The sequence below is a fragment of the Octopus sinensis genome, linkage group LG10 (assembly GCF_006345805.1).
Source record: "Octopus sinensis linkage group LG10, ASM634580v1, whole genome shotgun sequence".
Taxonomy (NCBI): Eukaryota; Metazoa; Mollusca; class Cephalopoda; order Octopoda; family Octopodidae; genus Octopus; species Octopus sinensis.
The window spans coordinates 75,393,770-75,419,288 of record NC_043006.1 but is presented as its reverse complement, the minus strand read 5'-3'; the positions used below and the strand labels follow the sequence as shown (position 1 = coordinate 75,419,288).

Here is a 25,519-nt window from a genome sequence, read left to right as displayed (position 1 = left end):
AACTCAGAATGTGAGAAGATGAAAATAAATATTATAAGGAATTTATTTTTCTGATGTTTTAACGATTCTGTCAGCTCACAGCAGAACAAAATCTTTTTTTGGTATATGACAGCATCTTCAAGAATATCTTCAACTATCCTGCTGACATGGCAACAAAGACTTAGCAGGCTTCTTTCAGTTTCTGTCCACCAAATCCATTGACAAGACCTTGGTCAGCCTGAGGCTATAATAGAAAACACTTTACCCAATGTGCCATGCAGTCAGGAGGTAGTGAGTTTGATTCTTGGAGCGGGCTGCATGTTGTGTTCTTGAGCAAGACATTTTATTTCACTTTGCTCCAGTTCACTCAGCTGTAAAAATGAGTTGCGATGTCACAGGTGCCAAGCTGTATCAGCCTTTGCCTTTCCCTTGGAAAACATCAGGGGTGTGGAGAGGGGAGGCTGGTATTCATGGGCGACTGCTGGACTTCCATAAACAGCCCTGCCTGGACTTGTGCCCGGGACGGGAACTTTCTAGGTGCAATCCCATAGTCATTCATGACTAAAGGTGGGGTCATTACCGTTTATATAATAAACAATAAAGCAGTGCTCCATCATGGCCACAGTCAAATGACTGAAACTAGTAAAAGAATAAAAGAATAGTTTTGTTACTTACTGAATGGTATTAAAGTAATCCTCGACTTCTTTCGGTTCTCCCTGCCTCCACCGATTCTTAAAACCAATAACCATAGTGTTTGGACGTAACTTCCCTATTCCGCATGTCTGTAGAAAGATAACAAATACACAGCCATCAATACCATAATCATCATCATCATCATCATCACCGCCACCACCACCACCACCACGATCACCATCATTATCATCATGTAACGTCCACATTTTCATGATTGCATGAGTTGGATGGAATTTACTGAAGCAGATATGTTGCAGCCTGATGCCTTTCCAGTTGCCAACCCTCACCTGATTCCAAGTAAGGTAATATTTCTCCAAGACCAGACATACTTTTCATGGTAAACTAGACATGAATGCCATTGCTTATAAGATGGTGATACACATTTACAATCACAACATGATGCAAAGACAAGGGTACAAAACACACACACACAAATATATTGGTTTCAAATTTTGCACATAGCCAGAAATTTTAGCAGTGGGGGATAAGTCAATTGCATCAACCCCAGTGCTTAACTGGTACTTATTTTATCAACCCCAAAAGGATGAAAGACAAAGTTAATCTCGGAGGAATTTGAACGCAGAACGTACAGACAAATGAAACACACTAAAGCATTTTGTCCAGAATGCTGATGATTCAGCCAGCTCACTACTTTCATATATGATATATATATATATATAAAATATATATATATATATATATAAAGACAGACAGACAGACATAGATAGACAGACAGACAGACAGACAGACACAGACAGACAGACAAATGGATAGATGGATGGATGGAGAGATACAGTTAGAGACAGACAGACAGACAGACAGACAGACAGATAGACAGACAGACAGACAGACAGATAGACAGACAGACAGACATACAGACAAACAGACAGACACACAGACAGACAGACATACAGACAAACAGACAGACACACAGACAGACAGACATAGATAGACAGACAGACAGACAGATACAGACAGATAGACAGACAAATGGATAGATGGATGGATGGATGGAGAGATACAGTTAGAGACAGACAGACAGACAGACAGACAGACAGACAGACAGATAGATAGATAGACAGGCAGATAGATAGATAGATAGATAGATAGACAGACAGACAAACAGACAGATAATCAAATCAAATAAACAATGAATTCAAATAAATAATAAAATCAACAGACAACAAGAGGACATGCACAAGGAATGTATAAGCTTGATGCTCAGTAAAAAGAGGGAGCTTTTGATGTTTCGAGTATATCTCTTCGTCGGAAAGGGGGAAAGAGAAAAGTCCAAAGGAAATACACACACACACACACACACACACACACATACATACACACAACTGGCTTCTTTCAGTTTCCATTTACAAAATCCACTCACAAAGCTTTGGTCAGTCTAGGACTTATAGTAGATGTTACTTGCCCAGACTGCCACGCAATGGAACTGAACCCAAGACCATGTGGTCGGAAAACAAGCTTCTCAACCACATGACCATGCTTCCAGACATATATTAAGACTAAAACATTACATCACAAAATGAAATGAGACAAATTTGTTTTGCTGATACAGTAATGTTTGCATCCATGAAAGACAGAGCAAAAAATAAGCTGAAGGAGGAAAATTTAGTCAACAGAGGAATCAGCTGATGCGATTATGAGAGAAGATGACTGCACTGGTTTGGATATGCTGTAATGATGGATACCTATTTCTTTATTACCCACAAGGGGCTAAACATAGAGGGGACAAACAAGGACAGACATAGGTATTAAGTCGATTACAGCAACCCCAGTGTGTAACTGGTACTTAATTTATCAACCTTGAAAGGATGAAAGGCAAAGTCAACCTCGGCGGAATTTGAACTCACAACGTAACGGCAGACGAAATACCGTTAAGCATTTCGCCCAACATGCTAACATTTCTGCCAGCTTGCCACCTTTGGATACCTATCACCGATGGATACCATCATCATCATAGTTTAATGTCTGCGTTCTATAGTGGTAAATAATTTTGGTAGTAGTTGACATTCGGAAGAGCGTCCAGCTGTAAAAACTATGCCAAAGCTAACCTGTCTTGTGCTCGTGCCACATAAAAAGCACTGTGCGGCTGCTGGTGTTAGGAAGGGCATCCAGCCATAAAAACCATGCCAAAACAGACACAGAAGTCTGGTGTAGTCTTCTGCCCTGGCCAGCTCCTGTCAAACTGTCTGACCCATGCCAGCATGGAAGGCAAACATTAAATGATGATGATGATGATGATGATGATGAGAAAGAGCTTACAGAAGAGGATGACTGAAGAAATAGTGAAAAGATAAATGAACTAAAGAATATATATATTTACCTGCATAAATGCTTGGACTCCTAAACGAAAGTCTGGAGCAACAATTGGTGCATAAAAACATTTTATTTTCCTACGTTGAAGCCAACTGTATTCTTCTTTAGTTCTTTGTACTTTTAAGCTGTCGACATTTGGATCCTGGTACAAAAATTATTCTTACTTGTTAACCACAGAAAACCCCAAAAAGATGTGGACAAACCACATTCCATGTCAAATTGTTACAAGTATCAATGGCAATGTATAAAAGCTACATAAGAAACATGAAACAATAATCTCATATTACATGTCACTTCATGAAATTTAGACATCGTGTATGATTATATGAATTTGTAATATATTTTTATAAGGAAAAATGGATGACAGAGGTTTCGAAGCTTTGCTCATTGTAGCTTCATTAGAGTGGATCACATAATAGGGCTTCCTCCTACAACTTTCAATTCAAAATCTACCAGGATATCATAACCCTTTAGTATTTGGACCAACCATATCCAGCCCAAGTAGTCTATCCAAAATATGATCAAACCAGCCAGATCCAGCCTCTCACACCTACACTACAATGTCATTCTAAAAATAGATAATCACATCATTGGAATCTCAATGCTATGAGATAAGACCTGATTAGTTCAAAACAATGTGAATAAATAAGCATTGCATTTAAAAGTAATCTGAATGCAAAAGTGTTAAATCTACTTTGAGAACAATCTACTCTTTATCACCAAGATATCAAAGTAATAATCAGTATTGGTATTTTGGTGTTGTTTCAACCAATTAGACTTCTCTCCAAGAAAATTAGCCTTGCAGTCAATCTTGAGAAATCTCCACAACCGAAAAAAAAAACATAATTGTCAAAATGGCAAAAAAAAAATGGCACTCCATCAGTTCCAATCAACGGAACAACGTGTTCACAAAATTAATGTGCAAGTGGCTGAGCACTCCACAGACATGTGTACCTTTAACGTAGTTCTCAGAAAGATTTAGTGTGACACAGAGTATGTCAAAGCTGGCCCTTTGAAATACAGGTACAACTCATTTTTGCTTGTTGAGTGGACTGGAGCAACATGAAATAAAGCGCCTTGCTTGAGAACACAATGCATGGCCGGGAATTGAACTCACGACCTTACAATTATGAGCTGAATACCCTAACCATTAAGCTATGCGCCTTCATCAGAATGGCATACACCAAAAGAAAATACTGACTTTTTATTTAGCATGGCATGAAGGAAATATGTTCGTTCCTTCTCAAGCCATGCCTGGCTCATAAGGGCCGGTTTCCCGGTTTCCTTGGCGTATAGGTTCCCCACCTGGATGGGACGCCAGTCCATCACAGGTGAGCTGCAAGATGCAGGAGGAAAGAGTGAGAGAAAGTTGTGGCGAAAGGGTCAGTAGAAGTTCGCCCTTACCTTCTGCCAGAGCTGTGTGGAGCTTAGGTGTTTCGCTCATAAATACACACATCACCCAGTCTGAGATTCGAACCTACGATCCCTTAACCGCAAGTCCGCTGCTCTAACCACTGGGCCATGTGCCTCAACATGAAGGAAATATAGTAACTCTTTAATGTTAGTATATTATTTATATTTATAAATTTATATTTGGTACAATTGAAGCGAGTAAATTAAAACCAGTTTTCTTCCTTGGATTTCTATTTCTTCAACTACACCCAACAAATATGAAAGGATACTGACACTGGATTAACCTTATGATTTGGAATAAACTTATTACCAAGATGTCTGTAGAAAGTAGCATTACAAACATTTGGGAAACCTCCATATACTGGAAGTATAAACAGAGATGTTAATAAACGCTATCTCATAGTAAATTCTGATTGAATCATGTTGCTGAAATCTCCAATAATAAAAGGAGCTAATACTGATCCCACTAAGATCAACTTTGACTTTCATCTTTCCAAGGGTCAATAAAATAAAGTACCATTCTCCAAATCGTATGGTTAATATTATTGACAATACTTAACACCCACGAATTTGAGGCCTTATGTCTATTTAAGGGATCAATAATGATATAGCTAACATGTTAGCATTCTGATTATCCTGTCAAATGTAATCCTTATTTATTCACGTAGTTTTGAATTAATCATGCATTACTTCATAGCTTTGAGATTTCAGTGATGTGGCTGTTTGTTTTCAGAATGACATTGTAGGGTAGGTGTGAGATGTTGAATCTGGCTAGTCTGAACATAAAAGAAGCAGAATGTTTGGGCCAATTTCGGGCAATTTAAATGCTAATACATTAATTAGCTCTTTTGATACCAATCCACTTAACACCACCCTTGGTCCTACGATACAAACTTCTTTTTTTGAATTAAAACCTTTCATCGAAATTTCATGTTCACTTACGATTCAAACACCAGATTAATAATAACAAAGAATTTTGCTAAATTCCTTATTATTTTCAAAATTCACTTAGACAAAGACAGTGTATTTCAAAAAAAATATGGTAACAAAAAGGTTGAAGTAATTCAAATTAATACATTCCATCAAAGTTCCATGTTAATTTATTTTCCAAACACCAGCTTAATAATACAGTTCTATATTTAAGAGATGAGGAATTATGTACATTATTTACATTATTTACATTTGACGGATATTTGTCCTCATCTTGTTTGCTGTTAACACAATGTTTTGGCTGATATACCCTCCAGTCTTCATCAGGTGTCTTGGGGAAATTTTGAACCTGGCTTGTCATTCCTAAGGTATTTTATAAAGGAAGGATAGGAGAATATTAGATTTATAAGCCCTAAAATTCACTCCATAATTGCCCATGGGCATATGGTTTAGTGGTTAAGAGTACAGGCTACTAACCCCAAGATTCTGAGTTCAATTCCAGGCAGTGACCTGAATAATAATAATATCGGAAAATACCTTAGGAATGAGAACCCAGGTTTGAAATTTCCCCAGCTGGAGGGCATATCAGCTGAAACGTGTTAGCAACAAACAAGAGGAGGACAAATATCTGTCAAATGTAAATAATGTACCAGCTTAATAATGTCAAAGTTTATAACACTAAGTCCTTCATTATTTTAAAAATTAATTGAAACAAAGATTATGATTAGAAAATGGGTTAAAAAAGATAATGTTGATGGAAATAGGAACAAAAACAATTTTTTACGAACCACAATAACATTGCAGCACATCATTAAACTGGAGTTACGAGTGAAACTGGATGCAAAGTCCACCAAGGCAGGACGGCTACTGGGTAAACCACTTAGAAGGAGAACTTGAGGTCTACATGAGAGAAAAAATTTGAAAAAAAAGGCAATGAAAAATGAGTGGATTGCAGTGAATGTCATTGAAATCAAAAATTTATTACAGAAAAGTACATGGCAAAAAAATGTCAAGATATCCTGTGATATTTTCTGTGAGACAGTTGAAAGAGTTCTTAGCAAAGATCAAATCATGTTTATCTATCTACAGAAGTCTTTGACAGGATCTCATGCACTTTTTAGTTTGGTAGGTGCTGAGTATGTTAAGATGTTGTTGTTGTCGTTAACCCCAGGTCAGCTCTGATTAAGTAGACTTATTATGATCAAAGGTGTTCCAGCAATGGTTATTCCATATCATTCTTCAGTGTCATAAGTAGTATTATCCAATGCATCATAATTTTTTGTAAGATGGTAAAATGGGATCTGAATAAAATTTGGTTATTATTGCTATTAGTTTGAGTGACCATATAGAGGATCAGTCCTTCACTGAGACAGAAAAATACCGATTAAAGGTTTCTCAGAGCAGTACAATATATGTATCATGCTAGGATATAACTGCCTGTAGGCGCAGGAGTGGCTGTGTGGTAAGTAGCTTGCTTACCAACCACATGATTCTGGGTTCGGTCCCACTGCATGGCACCTTGACCAAAGCCTTGTGAGTGGATTTGGTAGACGGAAACTGAAAGAAGCCCTTCATGTGTGTGTGTGTGTGTCTTGGTGTTTCTGTGTTTGTCCCCACCCAATACTGCTTGACAACCAATGCTAGTGCATTTATGTCACTGTAACTTAGCAGTTTGGCAAAAGAGACCGACAGAATAAGTACAAGGCTTACAAAGAATAAGTCCTAGGGTCAATTTGTTTCACTAAAGGTGGTGCCCCAGAATGGTCACTACAGTCAAATGACTGAAGCAAGCAAAAGATAGGCAAGAAAATATGAGACTGCAAGAACTCACCTGAAATTTTTGATATGGTCCTCAACAGCTATTAGCTTGAGAGTAGACTGCAAAGCACTCTTATATACATGAGCTTGTGTCGATGAACCCCAGTTAACATCTTAAAGGCAGAAAAACAGATGAAAGGATTTTTTTTAAAAATCAAAGACAAGGTTAAAAAAACTAAAAGATATACATAAATACAAGAGAATATGTAAATGTAGTTTTATATTTAAGAAATGAGGTTCGTTATTTACATTATTTACATATGACGAATATTTGTCTTCATCTTGTTTTTTGTTAACACGTTTTGGCTGATACACTCTCTAGCTTTCATCAGGTGTCTTGGGGAAATTTTGAACCTGGGTTCTCATTCTTAAGGTATTTGGTATTTTTCGATGTTATAATAATAATTATTATTATTATTCAGATGACTGCCTGAAACTGAACTTGGAATCTTGGGATTAGTAGCCTGTGCTCTTAACTACAGTGCCATATGACTACACCATATGCTCACAGGCATATGGTGTAGTGGTTAAGAATGCTGGCTACTAACCCCAAGATTCTGAGTTCAATTCCAGGCAATGACCAGAATAATAATAATAATAATAATGCCATGTGAGCGTGATCATTAAGTGTAATATTTGAGCGAGGTCGTTGCCAGTGCAGCTGGACTGGCTCCTGTGCAGGTGGCACATAAAAAACACCATTTGAGCATGGCCGTTGCCAGTACAACCTGACTGACCCTCATGCCGGTGGCACATAAAAGCACCCACTACACTCTCGGAGTGGTTGATGTTAGGAAGGGCATCCGGTAGTAGAAACTCTGCCAGATCAGATTGGAGACTGATGGAGCCATCTGGTTTGCCAAACCTCAGTCAAATCATCCAAACCATGCCAGTATGGAAAGCGGACGTTAAACGATAATGATGATGATGATGAATAATCATAACATCGAAAAATACCAAATACCTTAGGAATGAGAACTGAGGTTCGAAATTTCCCCAGGACACCTGATAAAGGTCGGAGAGTACATCAGCCGAAACGTTATGTTAACAACAGACAAGATGAGGACAAATATCCGTCAAATGTAAATAATGTGGATAATGAATATGTAAATGTGTTTCAATTTTAGGTCAATGCTTTAAAACGTGGTTTTTATGGGTCATGCTGCAAATATGATTTTTGTGCATCAAATGATGGCTACAGTGTTGAATCCATAAGATGAAAGCGAAATTAGTTCTGTCTTGAAAGGGTAACTCACCTGGTTTTCTGTGATGCACATAAATATACAGTGACGCTATGACAGCAAATGTGAGTAAAGCAGTCCACCATTTAATGATGAACATCACAGCAATGCATAAAATGGCCCCTAAAAGACTAACCCACATGGAATAAAATTGGAATGCTGGCCGCCATCCTGCATGAAAGAAAAAAAAAAAAAAGGAAATATAAGAAGAACAGAAACAATAACAAGAATAATATTTCCTACTATAGCCACAAGGCCAGGAATTTTGGAAGAGAGGGCCTAGTTGGTTACATCAACCCCAGGGCTAAACGGGTACTTATTTTATCAACCCCGAAAAGACAAAAAGGCAAAGTTTACCTCGGCAGAATTTCAACTCAGAAAAGAAAGACACATAAAAATGTCGCTCAACATTTCGTCTGGCTTATTCTTTTGTTCTTTTATTGGTTTCAGTCATTTGACTGTGGCCATGCTGGAGCACCACCTTATTCTTTGTAAGCCTAGTACTTATTCTATCAGGCTCTTTTGCCAAACTGCTAAGTTATGGGGACATAAACACACCAACATTGGTTGTCAAGTGATGGTGGGGGGGACAAACACAGACACACACACAAATATTTACATATATACATACATATATATATATACTTTATTTAAAGCAGCAGAAAATTCAACAAAACCTGTTACTCTGAATTTCCCGTTGCCATTCATCGGACAGTTTAGCAAAAACTGACCTATTATATTACTCTACCACTGGTATTTGAGTACTCTTTTTTCCACCTTGTTTCACATTTATGTGTTTACTCCGGTGTACATATATATATACATATATATATATATATATATATACACACACACATATATATACATATATATATACATACATACACACATATATATATATACATATATACACACACATATATATATACACATATATATACATACATATATACACACATATATATATATACATATATATACACACACATATATATACATATATATACACACACACACACATATATATATATATATATATATATATATTTACAACAGCCTTCTTTCAGTTTGCGTCTACAGAATCCACTCACAAAGTTTTGGTCAGTCCAAGGCTATAGCAGAAGACACTTGACCAAGGTGCCACGCAGTTGGACTGAACTCAGAACTATGTGGTTGGGAAGCAAGCTTCTTAGCACACAGCCTGCTAACGATTCTGCAAGCTCACCATTTTTATCTAAATATCCTTTGTACAGCAGATCACAGGACCTTCTGAAGGGAACACCTATCAAAAATATACCCTGAAGTTGGTCTTTTAGTAGTGTGAGCCAACAGACTATGAACCATGTGTCATGGTCAGCTTCTCAAAAAAGGTTACCCATGCCTACTCTTGAAGATGCGCTGCAGTAAGGGTGGAAAACATTCACCATGGCACTAGCAGAGAAAAATTAGGTTCCCTATGAAGTGTTTACACTTCATAGGCAACATAATTTATAAGAAATATAGTCAGGAAAGAGTTAATTAAAAAACAAGAATGTCAGAATTATTTAAACTAGATTAATTATGCATTAATATGCAGAATTTATTTCAAGAAAATATTACGTACCCGGTGAGTTAGCCAAAGAAGCATCAAAACAGGAATAGTTAATGAGAGCATATGACATGAGGAAAAAATTTGATATGATTGGAGCAATGGCATTTAGTTCACCTGAGGATAGATTAGAAAGAAGAAAAAAAATTAGAGAAGGAAAAAAATAATATTATGTAACATAATAGATCATACACGGCAACAAGTGAAGAAAATAGCAAATTTTAGTGTTTATATAACTATTTAAATCAAAATATCTCCCATCCTGTTTTGCTTAATTAATTGAAGATAGCAGGAAGTATTAAGAAATATCTTTACTACTCACCTATGCAAATGAAGGCAATCCCAATGAAATAGGCAAGAAAATATAGCCTTCGGGGATTGTCACCCTTACCGGCACCCTTAGCAAGAACATGGATTCCAGGGAAGATCCTATCCTTGCAAACAGCCTGAAAATGAAAATTTAATTTTTATATACATTTATATATATATGCACACACACGTATATATACAGGGGTTGGACAAAATAATGGAAACACCTAGCATCATAGCATCATAATTTTGAAATATCTATAAGTCTATAAAACCATCAAAAGCTTGTTTATTTTTATGTTTTTTGATTTATTATTAGTGCTGCTTAATATGTTTTGCTAGAATTGCTGTTTCTTTTCAGATATCATCAGACAAAGGTAATTGAAATTCATTAAAATGACAGATCTATCAAACTTTCAAAGAGATCAAATTGTTGGTGCCCATATGGCAGGCGCTAGAGTAAAGAAAACAGCTGAAATGTTTGGTGTATCAAGAAGTACTGCCTTGAAAATAATGACAGCCTTTGAGAAAGAGGGAAAAACCTCCTCATGGAAACAAAACTCTGGAAGAAAACCAAAACTTTCAAATAGGGATTGTTGGATTCTTATGTGAATTGTTAGAAAGGATTGCAAAATTACTGCAGAGCTTATGACTAACCCGAGAACCTAGTTTCCACAAAAACTGTTTAATGGGAGCTGCACAAAGCCAGATTTCATGGGTGGGCAGAAATCAGAAACTTTCTCATAACATTCCTTATAATATGGCAGGCGATTTACAAAATCTTTATAAGTTATTCTTGACCTGATTATTTTGAAGCTTTATATTTTTGTAATTTTAAAGGCATTAAATTTTCGGTTGCCTTTCACACAAAATCATCATCATTTAATGTCTGTTCCATGCTGTGATGGGTTCAATGATTTGACGGGATGTCATGGACCCAAGCCCTGCACTGCACTCCAGTGTCAGCTTTAGCGTGGTTTCTGCAGCTGGATGCTCTTCCTTAATGCCAACCACTTCGCAGCATGGCATGTACTGGCTGCTTTTTTACGTGTCAACAGTACTAGTGAGGTTACCATACAGCTTGCAAGACTACAAGCCCCAAGGCGGTAACTTTATGCAAGGAGTTGAGGATTAGAGAGGGGTAAAGTATGAGAGAAAAGGGTCAGAACAGAACAGGATTCTTGCTGTAGAGGAGCAACATGACTGCTCATTAGAGGGGCAATAAGGAAAGGTGAGAGCTGGAGAGCAATAAAAATAGTGGTTATGAGAGGGTAAGGTGAACCTTCAAGGTACAAGGTGGGTAGGAATGAATGGCACAGTGGGGCCAGGAGTGAGTGCAGGAGTAGGGGATATCTGGTGCAGTTTAATCTGAGTGGAGAGAGAATTTTTCTTTCACCAAACAAACTATGCTAAGAGATATCTTGAGATAAGTCAAGTGGCTTGATCTTGAACTAATCTTCAAACAAGATGGTGCACCACCACAATGGATAGTCTCTGTTGAAAGAAAACTTCCCATAAAGATGGATGGGTAGAGGATCCACAGCAATGGTATGACCCACTGAGGAGACAGATCTTTCATTCAGTGATGTTTTTGCATCATGTAATTCCAACATAAAAATCAATACAATTTAGATTTGGAAACAATATGTTGTCTAAAACTTGACTGACCTGGAAGACCTTGGGAGCAGAGACAAGACTTGCAAGAGCTGAAGAAAGAGTTGCAGAGAAAATACCGGCTGTAACCAAGGGTCCAAATATTGCAATACGCTCCATTACCTGCAGTGAATGAGAAGAAAATCCACTAATTTATTTCAAGAATAAAAGAACAATTATCATACATTTGTATATGTTAATTATCATTCGTATACATAAATACAAGTATTATCATCATCACCACCATCATTGCTACCATCATCATCACTAGTACTATCATCATGCTCTTTGTTATTACCACCACTACAATCACCAACATCACATCCATCATCATCATCATTACCACCAGCATCACCACCACTACAATCACCACCACCACATCCATTATCATCAATGTCATCATTTTACTTTCATTCCCCACTTCATGCTTGCATGGATTGTTAGGGTCATCTCTACCACAATCTGATCACATGTTCCAGTCCTTTGTCATCTCCTAAATGACATTCACGTTTCTAACATCATCTTTCACCACTTCTTCCCCATATCTACCTTGATCTCCCTCTTCCACAAGTTCCTTCCACTACAATTCCTTGACACTTCCTTTTCACATTTATGCTAAAGATAAACATACGTAAATTGATAATATTAATAATAAAAGAAGAACCAATTAGAGGTACACGAAGCAACATTGAAATATATATAGTTGTGTACAATCATATTCAACATGTCCATGTACACTCAGATATGAAGAGACAATATGCTGCACAAAATTCCTCAAGAGAAGAAGTTCTCTTAAAGACAATACGGGTGTTAACAAATCACTAGGCCTCAAATAAAACCACTGAATTTACTGAGATGTTACAGTTTCATCATCTATGTATGCCCAGGCATTGTTCATGGCCACTTTATCATCATCACCACCACCATCATCACCACTACTACCATCATCAACATCATCATTATTATTATTATTAACATCATTATTATTATTATTATTATTATTATTATTTAACATCCATTTTCCATACTGGCAAGGGTTAGATGGTTTGACAGGAGCTGGCTAGGGCCAGATGGTTTGGCAGAAGCTAGCAAGGCCCAGAGGGTTTGGCAGGAGCTGGCAAGGGCCGGATGGTTTGACAGGAGCTGGTTAGGGCCAGATGATTTGACAGGAGCTGGCAAGGGCCGGATGGTTTGACAGGACAGGAGCTGGCAAGGGCCGGGTGGTTTGACAGGAGCTGGCAAGGGCCAAATGGTTTGACAGGACCTGATAAGAGCCAGATGGTTTGACAGGAGCTGGCAAGGGCCGGATGGTTTAACAGGAGCTAGCAAGGGCCAGATGGCTTGATAGGAGGCATCTAGGGTCGAAGTTACACCAGGACCTTTAGTCTGTTTTGGCATGGTTTCTACAGCTGGATGCCCTTCCTAATGCCAACCACTTTACAAAGTGTACAGGGTGCTTTTACGTGTCACCCATAACAGTGCTTTTTACATGATACCAGCACCAGTACTTTTTGTGTGGCACCAGCACTGACAGGTTCACCAAGTACCTTGCACGATAAAAACCACCACAACTAGGAGGAAGGAGAAGTATTGAGTGGGTGTGGCTTTGTACCCGTTAAGAGATTAAATGTATAATAAAGCGACAGAGATTATGTCTGGCTGTAGAGTAGATACATGGATACCCTAAATGGCAAAGAAGCTTTGCTCCAACTACAACAGATTATCCCATAAGAACTTCCAGTTGTCGTCTATACCATAGGTCGCTGTCTCGTCCTCCTCATCAAATACTTCATTAAGAATATCTCTAAATCTATGCTCATTAGAAGGATCCTTGAACTTCCATAACCTTGTTTGCCACATTGGTTTGCATCTTGGGGTCCTTCTAGCTCCGAATCACAACTGAAAATGTCGCATGGTTCAGGAAGAGAACCCCAGACTTTATGATCATGATTTCAACAACTTCACAGCTAGGCCACATGCATTCATTTGAAAAACTGCTGTGGAAACAGAAGTGAAAAACATTGCTTCAACTCACCTGGAAGTCATGCTGGAGGCCATATTTGCACGCACCATCTTCACCCAAAGTGCAGTTACGCATAAGAGACATGGTAACAAATGGTACCTTTTTAATACCATCCTCTGCAGTGGAGTTATAAAGTGTCATATCACCGTCGATCGTTGCATTCACAGCTGCATAAAAAATTGCTCCACTTGCATCACGGACAATGCAGGCACCTAATGACCATGCACAAAGAATATAAACAACTGAACTGATGGCAATGGCTAATAAGGTTCCTTTGGGGATAGACACTTGGGCATCCTAAAACAAAAACAAAAAAAATAGGAACAGGTAAATAAATATTGAATAAAAACAAAAAAGAAGGTATCTGAAACTACAGGATAATAATTACAGTATGGAAGGTGCTTATTAGTAATTATTAAGAAAAAAAAAAAAAAAAGAGAAGAAATGAAAGCCACCTTTAGATCACCAGAAATATTAGCACCGGCAAGAATTCCTGTGGCAGCAGGAAAGAAGATGGAAAACACAGAGAAGAACTCCTCATTTCGGAAATCTGGCAGGAAATTTTCTTTGAAAACATCAACTGCAATAAAGAAAATATAGCATTAAACTTTAAGGCATTATTATTATTATTAGGTTGTCCCAAAAGTTCGTAAACACTTGCGAAAATTGACTATAACAATATAAACCCAAACAAACAATTAAAAATTGCATAAAAATTCAAATTTTCGCAAAGTTTTTACGAACTTTTGGGACAACCTTATATTATTATTATTATTATTGAGTGAGAGAGCAGTGCATGCTATCAAAGTGACACTGGAGCAAAATATACAAAGCCCAGTATACCCCTCATAACTACCTATTTTTTTACTACCCACAAGGGGCTAAACACAGAGAGGACAAACAAGGACAGACAAACGGATTAAGTCGATTACATCGACCCCAGCGCATAACTGGTACTTAATTTATCGACCCCAAAAGGATGAAAGGCAAAGTCGACCTCGGTGGAATTTGAACTCAGAACATAACAGCAGACGAAATACGGCTACGCATTTCGCCCGGCATGCTAACATTTCTGCCAGCTTGCCGCCTGATGGCTAGAAATATTTTATCTACTAAGGATGGGCAGTTGAACAAGTTAACAAATGAAAAGAGGGAAAAAGAAAGAAAGTAAGAAAGAAAGACAGTTTACCTCTATAGCCAGTGTAACCTTTGGAAAAGTTATCATTGTTTGGTGCGATAAATGTTCCAATGATATAGGCAGACATTGATATAAGTAATATTCCCAACAATATCAACTGAGCCTGAATTAAGAAAAATTAGAAAAGGTTTTGTTGGCATTTGCTGTTCAGGAATTCAGAAATATATAGAAATAGTAGCAATTCAGCCGAAAAGAAGCATAATAACATCGGGTTTTTTAGGGGTTTTTTGTCTTTGGGGGGAGGGGGTAAACATATAAGAGTAATGAAAGCAAAACCTGAAAATGTGAACACAAATTCTGATTGTATATGATACACACCTGTCTAACAATGTACATCTAGTGGATGGCAAGCATCTGGCAGATGAAGCACATCAAATAAGTATACATATATGTGTGTGTGTGTGTGTGTGTGTGTGTGTGTGTGTGTGTGTGTGTGCGTGCGCATGTGCACGTCTGTTCTTATCCTTTTTTTTCCACAGTCACCCCTTATAATGCTAGAGAATCCTCAACACCCATCTTTCACAACCCACCCTGTTGCTTTTCTGCTTTATTGCCCCTTCTCAATAACTTATCAATCCCATCCCACTGTCCTGTCCCCTACCATACAACCCTCCCACCTCTTCACACACACACAAAATCCTGTCTTCTTACTTACCATCCCTCATCCAGCTGCCTAGAATTTGATACAACCAGCCTGAAGATCCCATTAGCCCACAGGTGAGTCTCAGAGTCACAAGATACTAGCTCAACCAAAATAAAATATTAATAATCTCTACCACGGTACTTAATACTCTTGTTTTCCAGCAGACAACACCAAACAGATATATATATCTATCTATCTATCTATCTATTCAATTCTATCTATATATTCAATTCTATCTATATATTCAATTCGTCTCTAGTCGAAAGATGCCTGTTGTTATGTCCTGTTATTATTATTATTATTGTTTTCTTGTATTTATATTCGTATTATTTTTTGTTTTTTGTATTTATATCCATGTAACATCATCCATTTTTCTGTCCTTGTTTCATACACATTCGATACTTTTTCCGAGGAATCTAATGCTCTTAGCTTAGTTTTTTCCTTGGGGCTGGCCAGATTGGAGCAATCTCAAGATTAATCAGCCGAAATTGCAAGGATGATCCAGTTCTTGACTGAAGATTAAAGGCTTCGAATGACCTGTCAGTGTTTTTTGTATCGTCTATTTGGATGTTTTGCGTTCTTGTCCCATTTTGTACTTTATATATATATATATATATATATATATATATATATATATGTATATACAAATTAGGAAAAAAACACCTTTTATCAATTCAAAATGAAAAATTAAATTACACCATCTAGAAAATTACATATAATAAAAATATTAAATATAAGATAAAAAATAATATACCGATGATTAAGTAATGTGCAAAATAATAAATAAAATAATAAATAAAACATATATGTTATTTATTTTTTATTTATTATTTTGCACATTACTTAATCATCGGTATATTATTTTTTATCTTATATTTAATATTTCTATTATATGTAATTTTCTAGAGGGTGTAATTTAAATTTTCATTTTGAATTGATAAAAGGTGGGTTTTTTTCTAATTTATATATATTTTATATTTTGTGAAATTTGATTTAGTATTTCTAAATTGAATTTTTCCCAGTAAGTTTGGAATAATATTCCCTCAAATTATTATTATTATTATAATATATATATGTGTGTCAAGTGAAAACAGAGTTAGCAGTTATAATAACCGACTAAGGGATAAAATATCCATATATACTATCGTTATCCATATTATACCCAGGCATTGGTGTGCAGGCACATCATACAGGTAGAATGCAGGTAACACCGGGATAAACAAGAGCTTATGAGGAACCAATGCAAATAATCAGAAAACGGAGGAAACCTCAGATTAACAAACACATTGATTAAATCACATCTATAGCTTATTTTTTAATACAAAGCATGACCTTCCTTTTGTTTATATTGTATGCTCTTGGTATTTTACTCTGATGAAGACCCGTTGCCTTAATTTCAATGCCCTATGAAGATGAACTTTATTCTCGCATTTATTTATAGACAACATTTTGGTAACCGATTAGAAACAGCCATAGGATATGTTATGTCAAGCTTTGTATTAGGGAGTAAGCTATAAATGTGGCCCAATCAATGAGTTTGTTAATCTGAGATTTTCTCCATTTTCTGATTTTAAATATATATATATATATATATATATATATATATATATATATAGAGAGAGAGAGAGAGAGAGAGAGAGAGAGAGAGAAAGAGTTTACAAAAAAGACAAAAGATGAAGACAGGTGGTGTACAAAACAAACAGATGTATTAGTATAACGCTCAGGAATAGAAAAAGTCTTTTACGTTTCGAGCCTACGCTCTTCTACAGAAAGGGACACAGAAAAAACAAGGAGAGAAAAAAATGTGTGTAGTGGCTAACACACACACATAAATACACCACATACACACACATACATACACACACACACATAAATTTAAAGTGTATTCCGTTTAGGAATGTGACAGAGTACAAAATAGAGCTCATTCACCCTTAGAATTACCAAACAACCAGTAGTATTCCAAATCTAGGCTTAGTACTTATTTTCTTGGTCTCTTTTACTGAACTGTTAAGTTACAGGAATGTAAACACACCAACACCAGTTGTTAAGTGGTAGTGAGGAACAAACACACACACACACACCACACACACACACACACGGCGGGCTTCTTTCAGTTTCCATCAACCAAATCCAGTCACACCATACACACACACACACATACATGTGGAGGGAGGGAAGGGGGGTATGTAACAGAAAGATAGTGAGGGTTAAAAAAAAAGTAGGAGACTTACCCGTGCCTCCCACTCCATACCAATGATAGCTATACCCAGCAAAAGAGTAATCGTTATCACCCCTATGATCCGGATATCGTTCACCTCATCAATTAATAAGGCATTGTTAGCCTGCAATTAAAAAAAAAGATAATAATGATGAATAGATACAGCAAAACAGAATGAAGCAGCAACAACAAAATTATCACAGACAAATTACATTAAGTCAATAGTTAACGGATTGTTTGTTTCTGATTATAGCAAATGGATTTGCAGGACAAGCTATATTCTATTTCAGCTGTGTTCTAAAACAAAGTCTTGGACAAATCGATGTGGAATTAATGACCATCATTGGAAACAAATTTGTGTATCTAGTGAGAATCTACTAAAACACTTAATAACAGAAAATTAAGCGATTTTACAGTAGAATTCTGGTGTTTTATTTTGAAACCACTTTACATCAGTTAACATCTGTCCCATAATGGCTGAGCAGATAAGATGCATTAAGAAATTTAGATATTTATAGATGAACGGTGGTTGGTTTTAAACCATTACTGAAGAGTGAGTTTACAAATGGCAATAACCGTGCCTGAGATAACCGTCACTGACTTCAATATTATCACTAACATCAACAAACGGCTATAAATATGAGGAAAATATATACAGAGTCCACCAAAAATATGAATACACACTTCAGGAAAGGAAATATCATCATCATCATCATTTAGCGTCCGCTTTCCATGCTAGCATGGTTTGGACGGTTCAACTGGGGTCTGGGAAGCCAGAAGGCTGCACCAGGCCCAGTCTGATCTGGCAATGTTTCTATGACTGGATGCCCTTCCTAACGCCAACCACTTCGTGAGTGTAGTGGGTGCTTTTTACGTGCCAGACGAGGCTGGCAAACGGCCACGATCGGATGGTGCTTTTTACATGCCACTGTATAAATATTTTAATTCAGTGTTATTGTAATTTATTCAGTGTTATTGCAATATGATAAAACACCAAAAGAAGTATTTATATTTATTGGGGTACTTATACAAGCTGAAGGCACAATGGCTCAGTAGTTAGGGCATCGGACACATGGTCGTAGGATTGCAGTTTCAATTCCCAGACCGGGCTTTGTGAGTGTTTATTGAGCAAAAACACCTAAAGCTCCACGAGGCTCCGGCAGGGGTGGGCGTGAACCCTGCTGTACTCTTTCACCACAACTTTCTCTCACTCTTTCTTCCTGCTTCTGTTGTACCTGTATTCAAAGGGCCAGAACTACTTTAAGGGTACACATGTCTGTGGAGTACTCAGCCACTTGCACATTAATAAATGAGCTGCGACGTCACTGGTGCCAAGCTGTACCGGTCTTCACTTTTCCCTTGGATAACATCGGTGGCATGGAGAGGGGAGACTGGTATGCGTGGACGACTGCTGGTCTTCCATAAACAACCTTGCCCAAACTTGTGGGTCGGAGGAAAACTTTCTAGGTGCAATCCCATGGCCATTCATGACCGAAGGGGGTTACATTATACAAGTTAAATATTTATACAAATTTTACCTTTCTTGAAGTGTGCATACCGTTTTTTTGACAGACTCTGTAGTTAGCCAGACCAACCCTCATACTTTCTTGATACTTATTTTATCAATACCAGAAAATGAAAAGCAAAGTAATCCTGGCAAGATTTGATCTTAGAACATAAGGAAGTCTAACTAAATACAACAATTTATTTTTGTCTGACATTCTACCAATTCTGTTAACTAAAAGCCCTTACCAATGTAAAATCCAGAATTTTCAGATTCTATAATGACCATTGTGTAGTGGCCTTAACTAAAAACCACATAAATAAACCATGTGGATGTTTGCGTTTGGTTTGGGGCATTAATAGATGAGAGATAATCTCCCACCAGCTAAGATGTCAGTGTAATGAAAACAGCATTCTCAGAAATTCTGATAGAGCTGACAGCAAAATAATATTGAAAAAAAAAAAAAATTACAGCACACACGAAATTACACAACAAAATGCCTAAAGCGGATTTGGTCTAAAGACTTACATAAGTGATATCTATCCACTTCACCTATTTTATTTTTGCAATTGTCAAAATGCACAAGACACTCAAACATGAATTAAGAGACATACATCTTGCTGAGATGAAAGGGTTCAGTCAAGCAGACCAATATTAATCATACTTATTCTATGAATCCAGGAAAGATGAAAGATAAAGCTGATTGCAAAGACACTGCAATGCTGTACAATGTATTTTAATGCCAGCTACATTAAAAGAAGCAATTCCTACATTTTAAAGCCTATAGCATTTAAATCATCGACAAGCAGTAAAAAGAAAACAATCGTTTATTGATCTTTTGCATCTCATTTAAGGATAAAGAATTTATTTGATGTAAATAATCTAATTCTCATATATACATACATTCTATATATATATATATATATATATATATATATATGCTAGACCACTAGTATTAAATTGATATTAATCAAATTAATATTCAATTTTTCACCCTTATTATTTTAAATTTATATATACTCTTTACTCTCTTTTACTTGTTTCAGTCACTTAACTGTGGCCATGCTGGAGCACTGCCTTTAGTCAAGCAAACCGACCCCAGGACTTATTCTTTGTAAGCCCAGTACTTATTCTATCGGTCTCTTTTGCTGAACCACTAAGTTACGGGGGACGTAAACACACCGGCATTGGTTGTCAGGCGATGTTGGGGGTACAAACACAGACACACACTCACATACATACATATATATATATATATATATATATATATATATATATATATATATATATATACATACACATATACATATATACAACAGGCTTCTTTCAGTTTCCGTCTACCAAATCCACTCACAAGGCTTTGGTCGGCCCGAGGCTATAGTAGAAGACACTTGCCCAAGGTGCCATGCAGTGGGACTGAACCCAGAACTATGTGGTTCCTAAGCAAGCTACTTACCACACAGCCACTCCTATGCCTATATATATATATATGATAAATTAGAATTCAAGGACACTGGTGGTGGTCTGTGTCAGTAAGTTTTGTATTATTAGGAAAAAATGGCTGAAAGAGTTACAAGTTTCACAAACATAGAGAGTGTAAAATTCTTGTTTTCTCTCTTTTATTTCTCTCCTGCTCTAAACATTGGATACTTCACTGTAATGTTTGAATGAACTGTCTGGGTGTAGATTTGCTCAACAAATACATCTATACATCTTTAAACATCGCTCAGAGAAAGTGAAACAAAAACTGACCAATCAGATTTCAGCTTTTATTTCTTTTCATTTTTTTTTTTTTTTTTAGTTTTTAAAGAACTGCTGAGTCTAATGTTCAAAATAGTAACCAATTAACAACAACAACAGCAGCAGCAGCAACAACAGCATCCTTAAAAGTTCATTATCATATTCTAAATATTGGAAGGGATCGATGGTGTTTTCATGTATCTACTTGACATTATTTTTATCTTCATCAACACTGTGTACGATTTTAATAACGAGAAACTATAGAGAGAGGAAAAGGTCATGAACGAAAATTATTTCATTTACTTACTTTCAATAAATCTCTCACAGTCTCAGCAAATCCTACTACATACATAGCTATTGCAACAGCATTGGCAATAGAAAACACTATACCAATAGCACCACCAAACTCAGGCCCAAGACTTCTGGATATCAAATAATAAGCACCACCTGGAAGGAAACGAGAGAATAGCAATGATTTCATGCAAGAAGAATATTTCTAATGAATCCATTTTTTACCATTTCAGCATCTTTTACATCAGTTTCTCACTTTTATGCAAAACAGGGGTTCCAACCTAACAGAGGACCCACACCTTCGGGGGGTTTTAAGGTACTTAATTACTTGTACTTGTGGCGGCATTCACCCTGGGCGGGTTGAGTCGGCTTCTTCTACCACCCTCGAGGCATCTTGAACCATGGCAGCCCAAGCACAAAGGTCCTGCGCCAGTTCACTGGAGATAGCGAGCCAGTCACGGTTCCATTGGTGCAAGCTGATGTTGCCATTGTATTTGCCATTGAGAATTCATGGAAGATGTTTCGTGGGAATATGTGGATTTCACAAGCGGTCCCCAACAATCCCGCATGTAGAGACATCCTGTTTGCCACAGATTGTCCGCAGACGCAGGGACAAAATGACCGAGGAGCCACCGGTTACCGAAACAGACACTCTGAGGATTTTCACCATTGGCAGAAAGGAGCGACGAGAACATCCCTTCCAGACGGTCACCTATACTGATCAGCAACAACCCTATGTACGAGCGAGCGAAGGCGGACGTCAAGAGGCGGGCAAACGCGGGTGTCAACAGGTGGGCGAAGGCGAGCGAATGCAGCAGCGTCTGAAAGGCAGGCGAAGTGACGGCGGAGATTTGGGGACGCACCAGCTGGGTAGTGTCGATCTTGCACTGGTAAGCTGGGTTGTGGTCCCAATACCACTCAGTGTCAGACCAATCCGCCTTGGGTGGCCCTACCAGGAACTGAAGTTCCCGACGGCACAGCTCTGACACTACCTGTTGCCAACGTCCCCACCATGGTGAGGAGGGGATGGACTTTGGGTGACATTTTATGAATGGAGTTACAAAGAGGGAATCATTTATTTCATTAAAATCAACTAACATTTTCATCTTTAAACTTTTTATTACTATTAGTTCAGTTGAAACACTGTTTTTGCTTCAATTGATTTTCAAAACAATCCTTTCTACTGTAGGCACAAGGCCTGAAACTATAGGGGAGGGAGCTAGCTGATAACATCAACCCTAGTGCTTGACTGGTACTTATTTAAGTGACCCTGAAAGGATGAAAGGCAAAGTCTACCTCAGTGGAATTTGAACTCAGAATGTAAAACCAGATAAATGCCATAAAGTATTTTGTCTGGCATGCTAAACATAATAATCCTTTCATTTATAGGCACAAGGCTTGAAATTTTAGGAAAGAGGTCAAACTAATTACAATTTCCCCAGTGCTTAACCCGTACTTAATTTATTAAGGATGAAAGGCAAAGTCAACTGTGGCAGAATTTGAACTCAGAGTGTAGAGACAGACAAAATGCCACTAAGTGCTTTGTCTAGTATGATAATGATTCTGCCAGCTTGCCACTTTACTAATTTTCAAAATAATAAGGGACAAATTATACAGCCTTGAATTGACCGTTGGAACTATTAGATAAAAACTATTTCAAAGCCTGTCACACAATTGCATGCATGGGTGTGCAGGGCTAATCTTAGCAACATAACAGCCCCCCAAGTAAATTAATACACTGAGCCCTATATTATTTATATACTGACAGCAAGCCACAACATATATAGATTAGAACTGGGTCCTCTGACTCATGAGGCTCTTAGGTATCTGCCCAGTATGCTTATGCCTTAACCCTTTAGTATTCAGATTACTCTGTTAATGTAATATTTTTTTTACTCAAATTGTTTTGAATTAATCAAGCATCATCTTATAGCTTTGGTGTTTCAATAATGTGATTGTCTATCATAAGAATGTCAATGTAGGTTAGGTGTGAGAGGCTAGATATCGCCAGTTTGAATATAAAACATATAGAATAGTTGGGCCGGATATGGCCGGTTTAAGCACTAAAAGGTTAAGACAGCACTGTATGTATGAGAGAGAGAAAGTGAGTGTATGTGTGAGAGTAAGTTTGTTTGTATGTGTGAACACTGATTTTGTGTGCCCTTCATTAAACTCTGAGTATAGGGTAGTGATGTTGTTGATGTGCACCAACAAATAAAGTTTTAGCTGTCCAGCTACATGTGATGACCAGTGGAATAATGAAAGTGCTGCAACAGCAATGCAAGGTGCTAAAAAGAGAAAATGAAAGTAATAAGTAACGTGTGAGCAGCAGAAAGGGATCTGCTGACCTTACCTCCTTTCACTTCTCCATTGGTGCAAATGGCTGACATGGATAAGGTGGTAATCGTTGTCACAACAGCAGCCAGCAATATGACCACCGTAGAGAGTCCAATGCCAGCTTGACCAACCACCCATGACAGACGCAGAAACAGCATCACACCCCAGATGTTGAGCAGACATCGTACCTAAGAATACATCAATCGATATATACAAAAGACATCAAAGAAATGAAAGAAACAAACAAAGGAAGAAAGACAGAAAGCAGAGTTTCAAATTTTGACACAAGGCCAGCATTTTGGAAGAGGGGACCAAGTCCATTACATCAACCGTAATACTTGACAGATACTTTATTTTATCAACCTAGAAAGAATGAAAGGCAGAGCTCACTTCAGCAGAATTTGAACTCAGGGGTTAGCATCGACCATATTCGTATAACACTGGTAGCCTGGAGAGGATGGGCTGGTATGCATGGGCAACTGCTGGCTCAGTGGTTAGAGTGTCAAGCTTATGATCGTGAGGTTGTGAGTTTGAATCCCGGACTGGGCTATGTGTTGTGTTCTTGAGCAAGACACTTTATTTCACGTTGCTCCAGTTGACTCAACTGTAGAAATGAGTTGTGATGTCACAGGTGCCAAGCTGTATCAGTCCTTGCTTTTCTCTTGGATAACACTGGTGGCATGGAGAGGGGAGGCCGGTATGCATGAGCGACTGCTGGTCTTCCATAAACAACTTTGCCTGAACTTGTACCTCAGAGGGTAACTTTCTAGGTGCAATCCCATGGTCATTCATGACCAAAGGGGGTCTCCCTGGTCTTCCCCTACGTCTCCTGCTAGTTGACTCAAATTCAAGAATCTGCCTCGCAATGCTTCCTCGCAACATTCTAATCACATGCCCATGATACCAGAGCAGTGAAGTGGCAGCTCAACCTGGAGAGACTCTCTGACCTTTGAATTATGAACTCTGTTATTAAAAATAATGAAAAAGCCTTAAACGAAATAGAAAGAAATAAAAATTTGAATTCCAGAAGGAAATAAAAAAAAATACTAAAAATATTGGATTGCAGGAAATCAAATAAAATTTAATAAACAGGGATAAAAAAAAAAGAATTACGCTTACCAAAACGCCTTTTATCCATCCGAACTTGGTGGCAGCTTGAGGTGCACTTGAAGAAGCAGTAGTAACCTCTTTACCCCCTCTCTCTTCATCTGGCAATAATGGAGCAGCAACTTTGTTCTTCTGCTCATCATCCTGCAATAAGGCAAACACAAAATTACATGTCTATGTATGTATATTGAAAAAGTGCATATATGTGCATGTGCATTTGTGTGTTTTCGCATGTACATTTGATAGATAGATAGATAGATGAATGGATGGATGGGTGGATACACATATATGTATACGTACATATATATGCATATACATACATATTTAATTCCATAACAGCTACCTCGGATGAGTGCAGGGTTACATAATCAGACTATTAGCTAACACTCCATTGAACCCCTAGTGTGAAACCCATTTGTAACAGGCTATAATGGATATATAATACTGTACACTTCAATTAATATGTGTGTGTGTATGCATATATACATGTATCTATGTATATA

At 37.5% G+C, this 25,519-nt stretch overlaps 1 protein-coding gene across 6 annotated transcripts in view; it reads right to left on the bottom strand.

The window, feature by feature from the left end:
• LOC115216820 (solute carrier family 12 member 2) overlaps positions 1–25,519 on the bottom strand; it is a 371,203-nt gene that overhangs the window by 64,340 nt on the left and 281,344 nt on the right. For all 6 annotated transcript variants that reach the window (XM_036506827.1, XM_029786404.2, XM_036506823.1 and 3 more), the window contains 15 exons: positions 25,029–25,160; positions 23,926–24,097; positions 21,589–21,728; positions 18,051–18,161; positions 15,168–15,279; positions 14,434–14,558; positions 13,991–14,275; positions 11,971–12,078; positions 10,316–10,439; positions 10,009–10,110; positions 8,421–8,576; positions 7,178–7,277; positions 6,135–6,246; positions 3,011–3,145; positions 655–761 (listed from right to left, as the gene is read on the bottom strand). In XM_036506827.1, the coding sequence (XP_036362720.1) occupies positions 655–761; positions 3,011–3,145; positions 6,135–6,246; positions 7,178–7,277; positions 8,421–8,576; positions 10,009–10,110; positions 10,316–10,439; positions 11,971–12,078; positions 13,991–14,275; positions 14,434–14,558; positions 15,168–15,279; positions 18,051–18,161; positions 21,589–21,728; positions 23,926–24,097; positions 25,029–25,160 (2,021 nt within the window). The remainder of the gene's footprint in view (positions 1–654; positions 762–3,010; positions 3,146–6,134; positions 6,247–7,177; positions 7,278–8,420; positions 8,577–10,008; positions 10,111–10,315; positions 10,440–11,970; positions 12,079–13,990; positions 14,276–14,433; positions 14,559–15,167; positions 15,280–18,050; positions 18,162–21,588; positions 21,729–23,925; positions 24,098–25,028; positions 25,161–25,519) is intronic.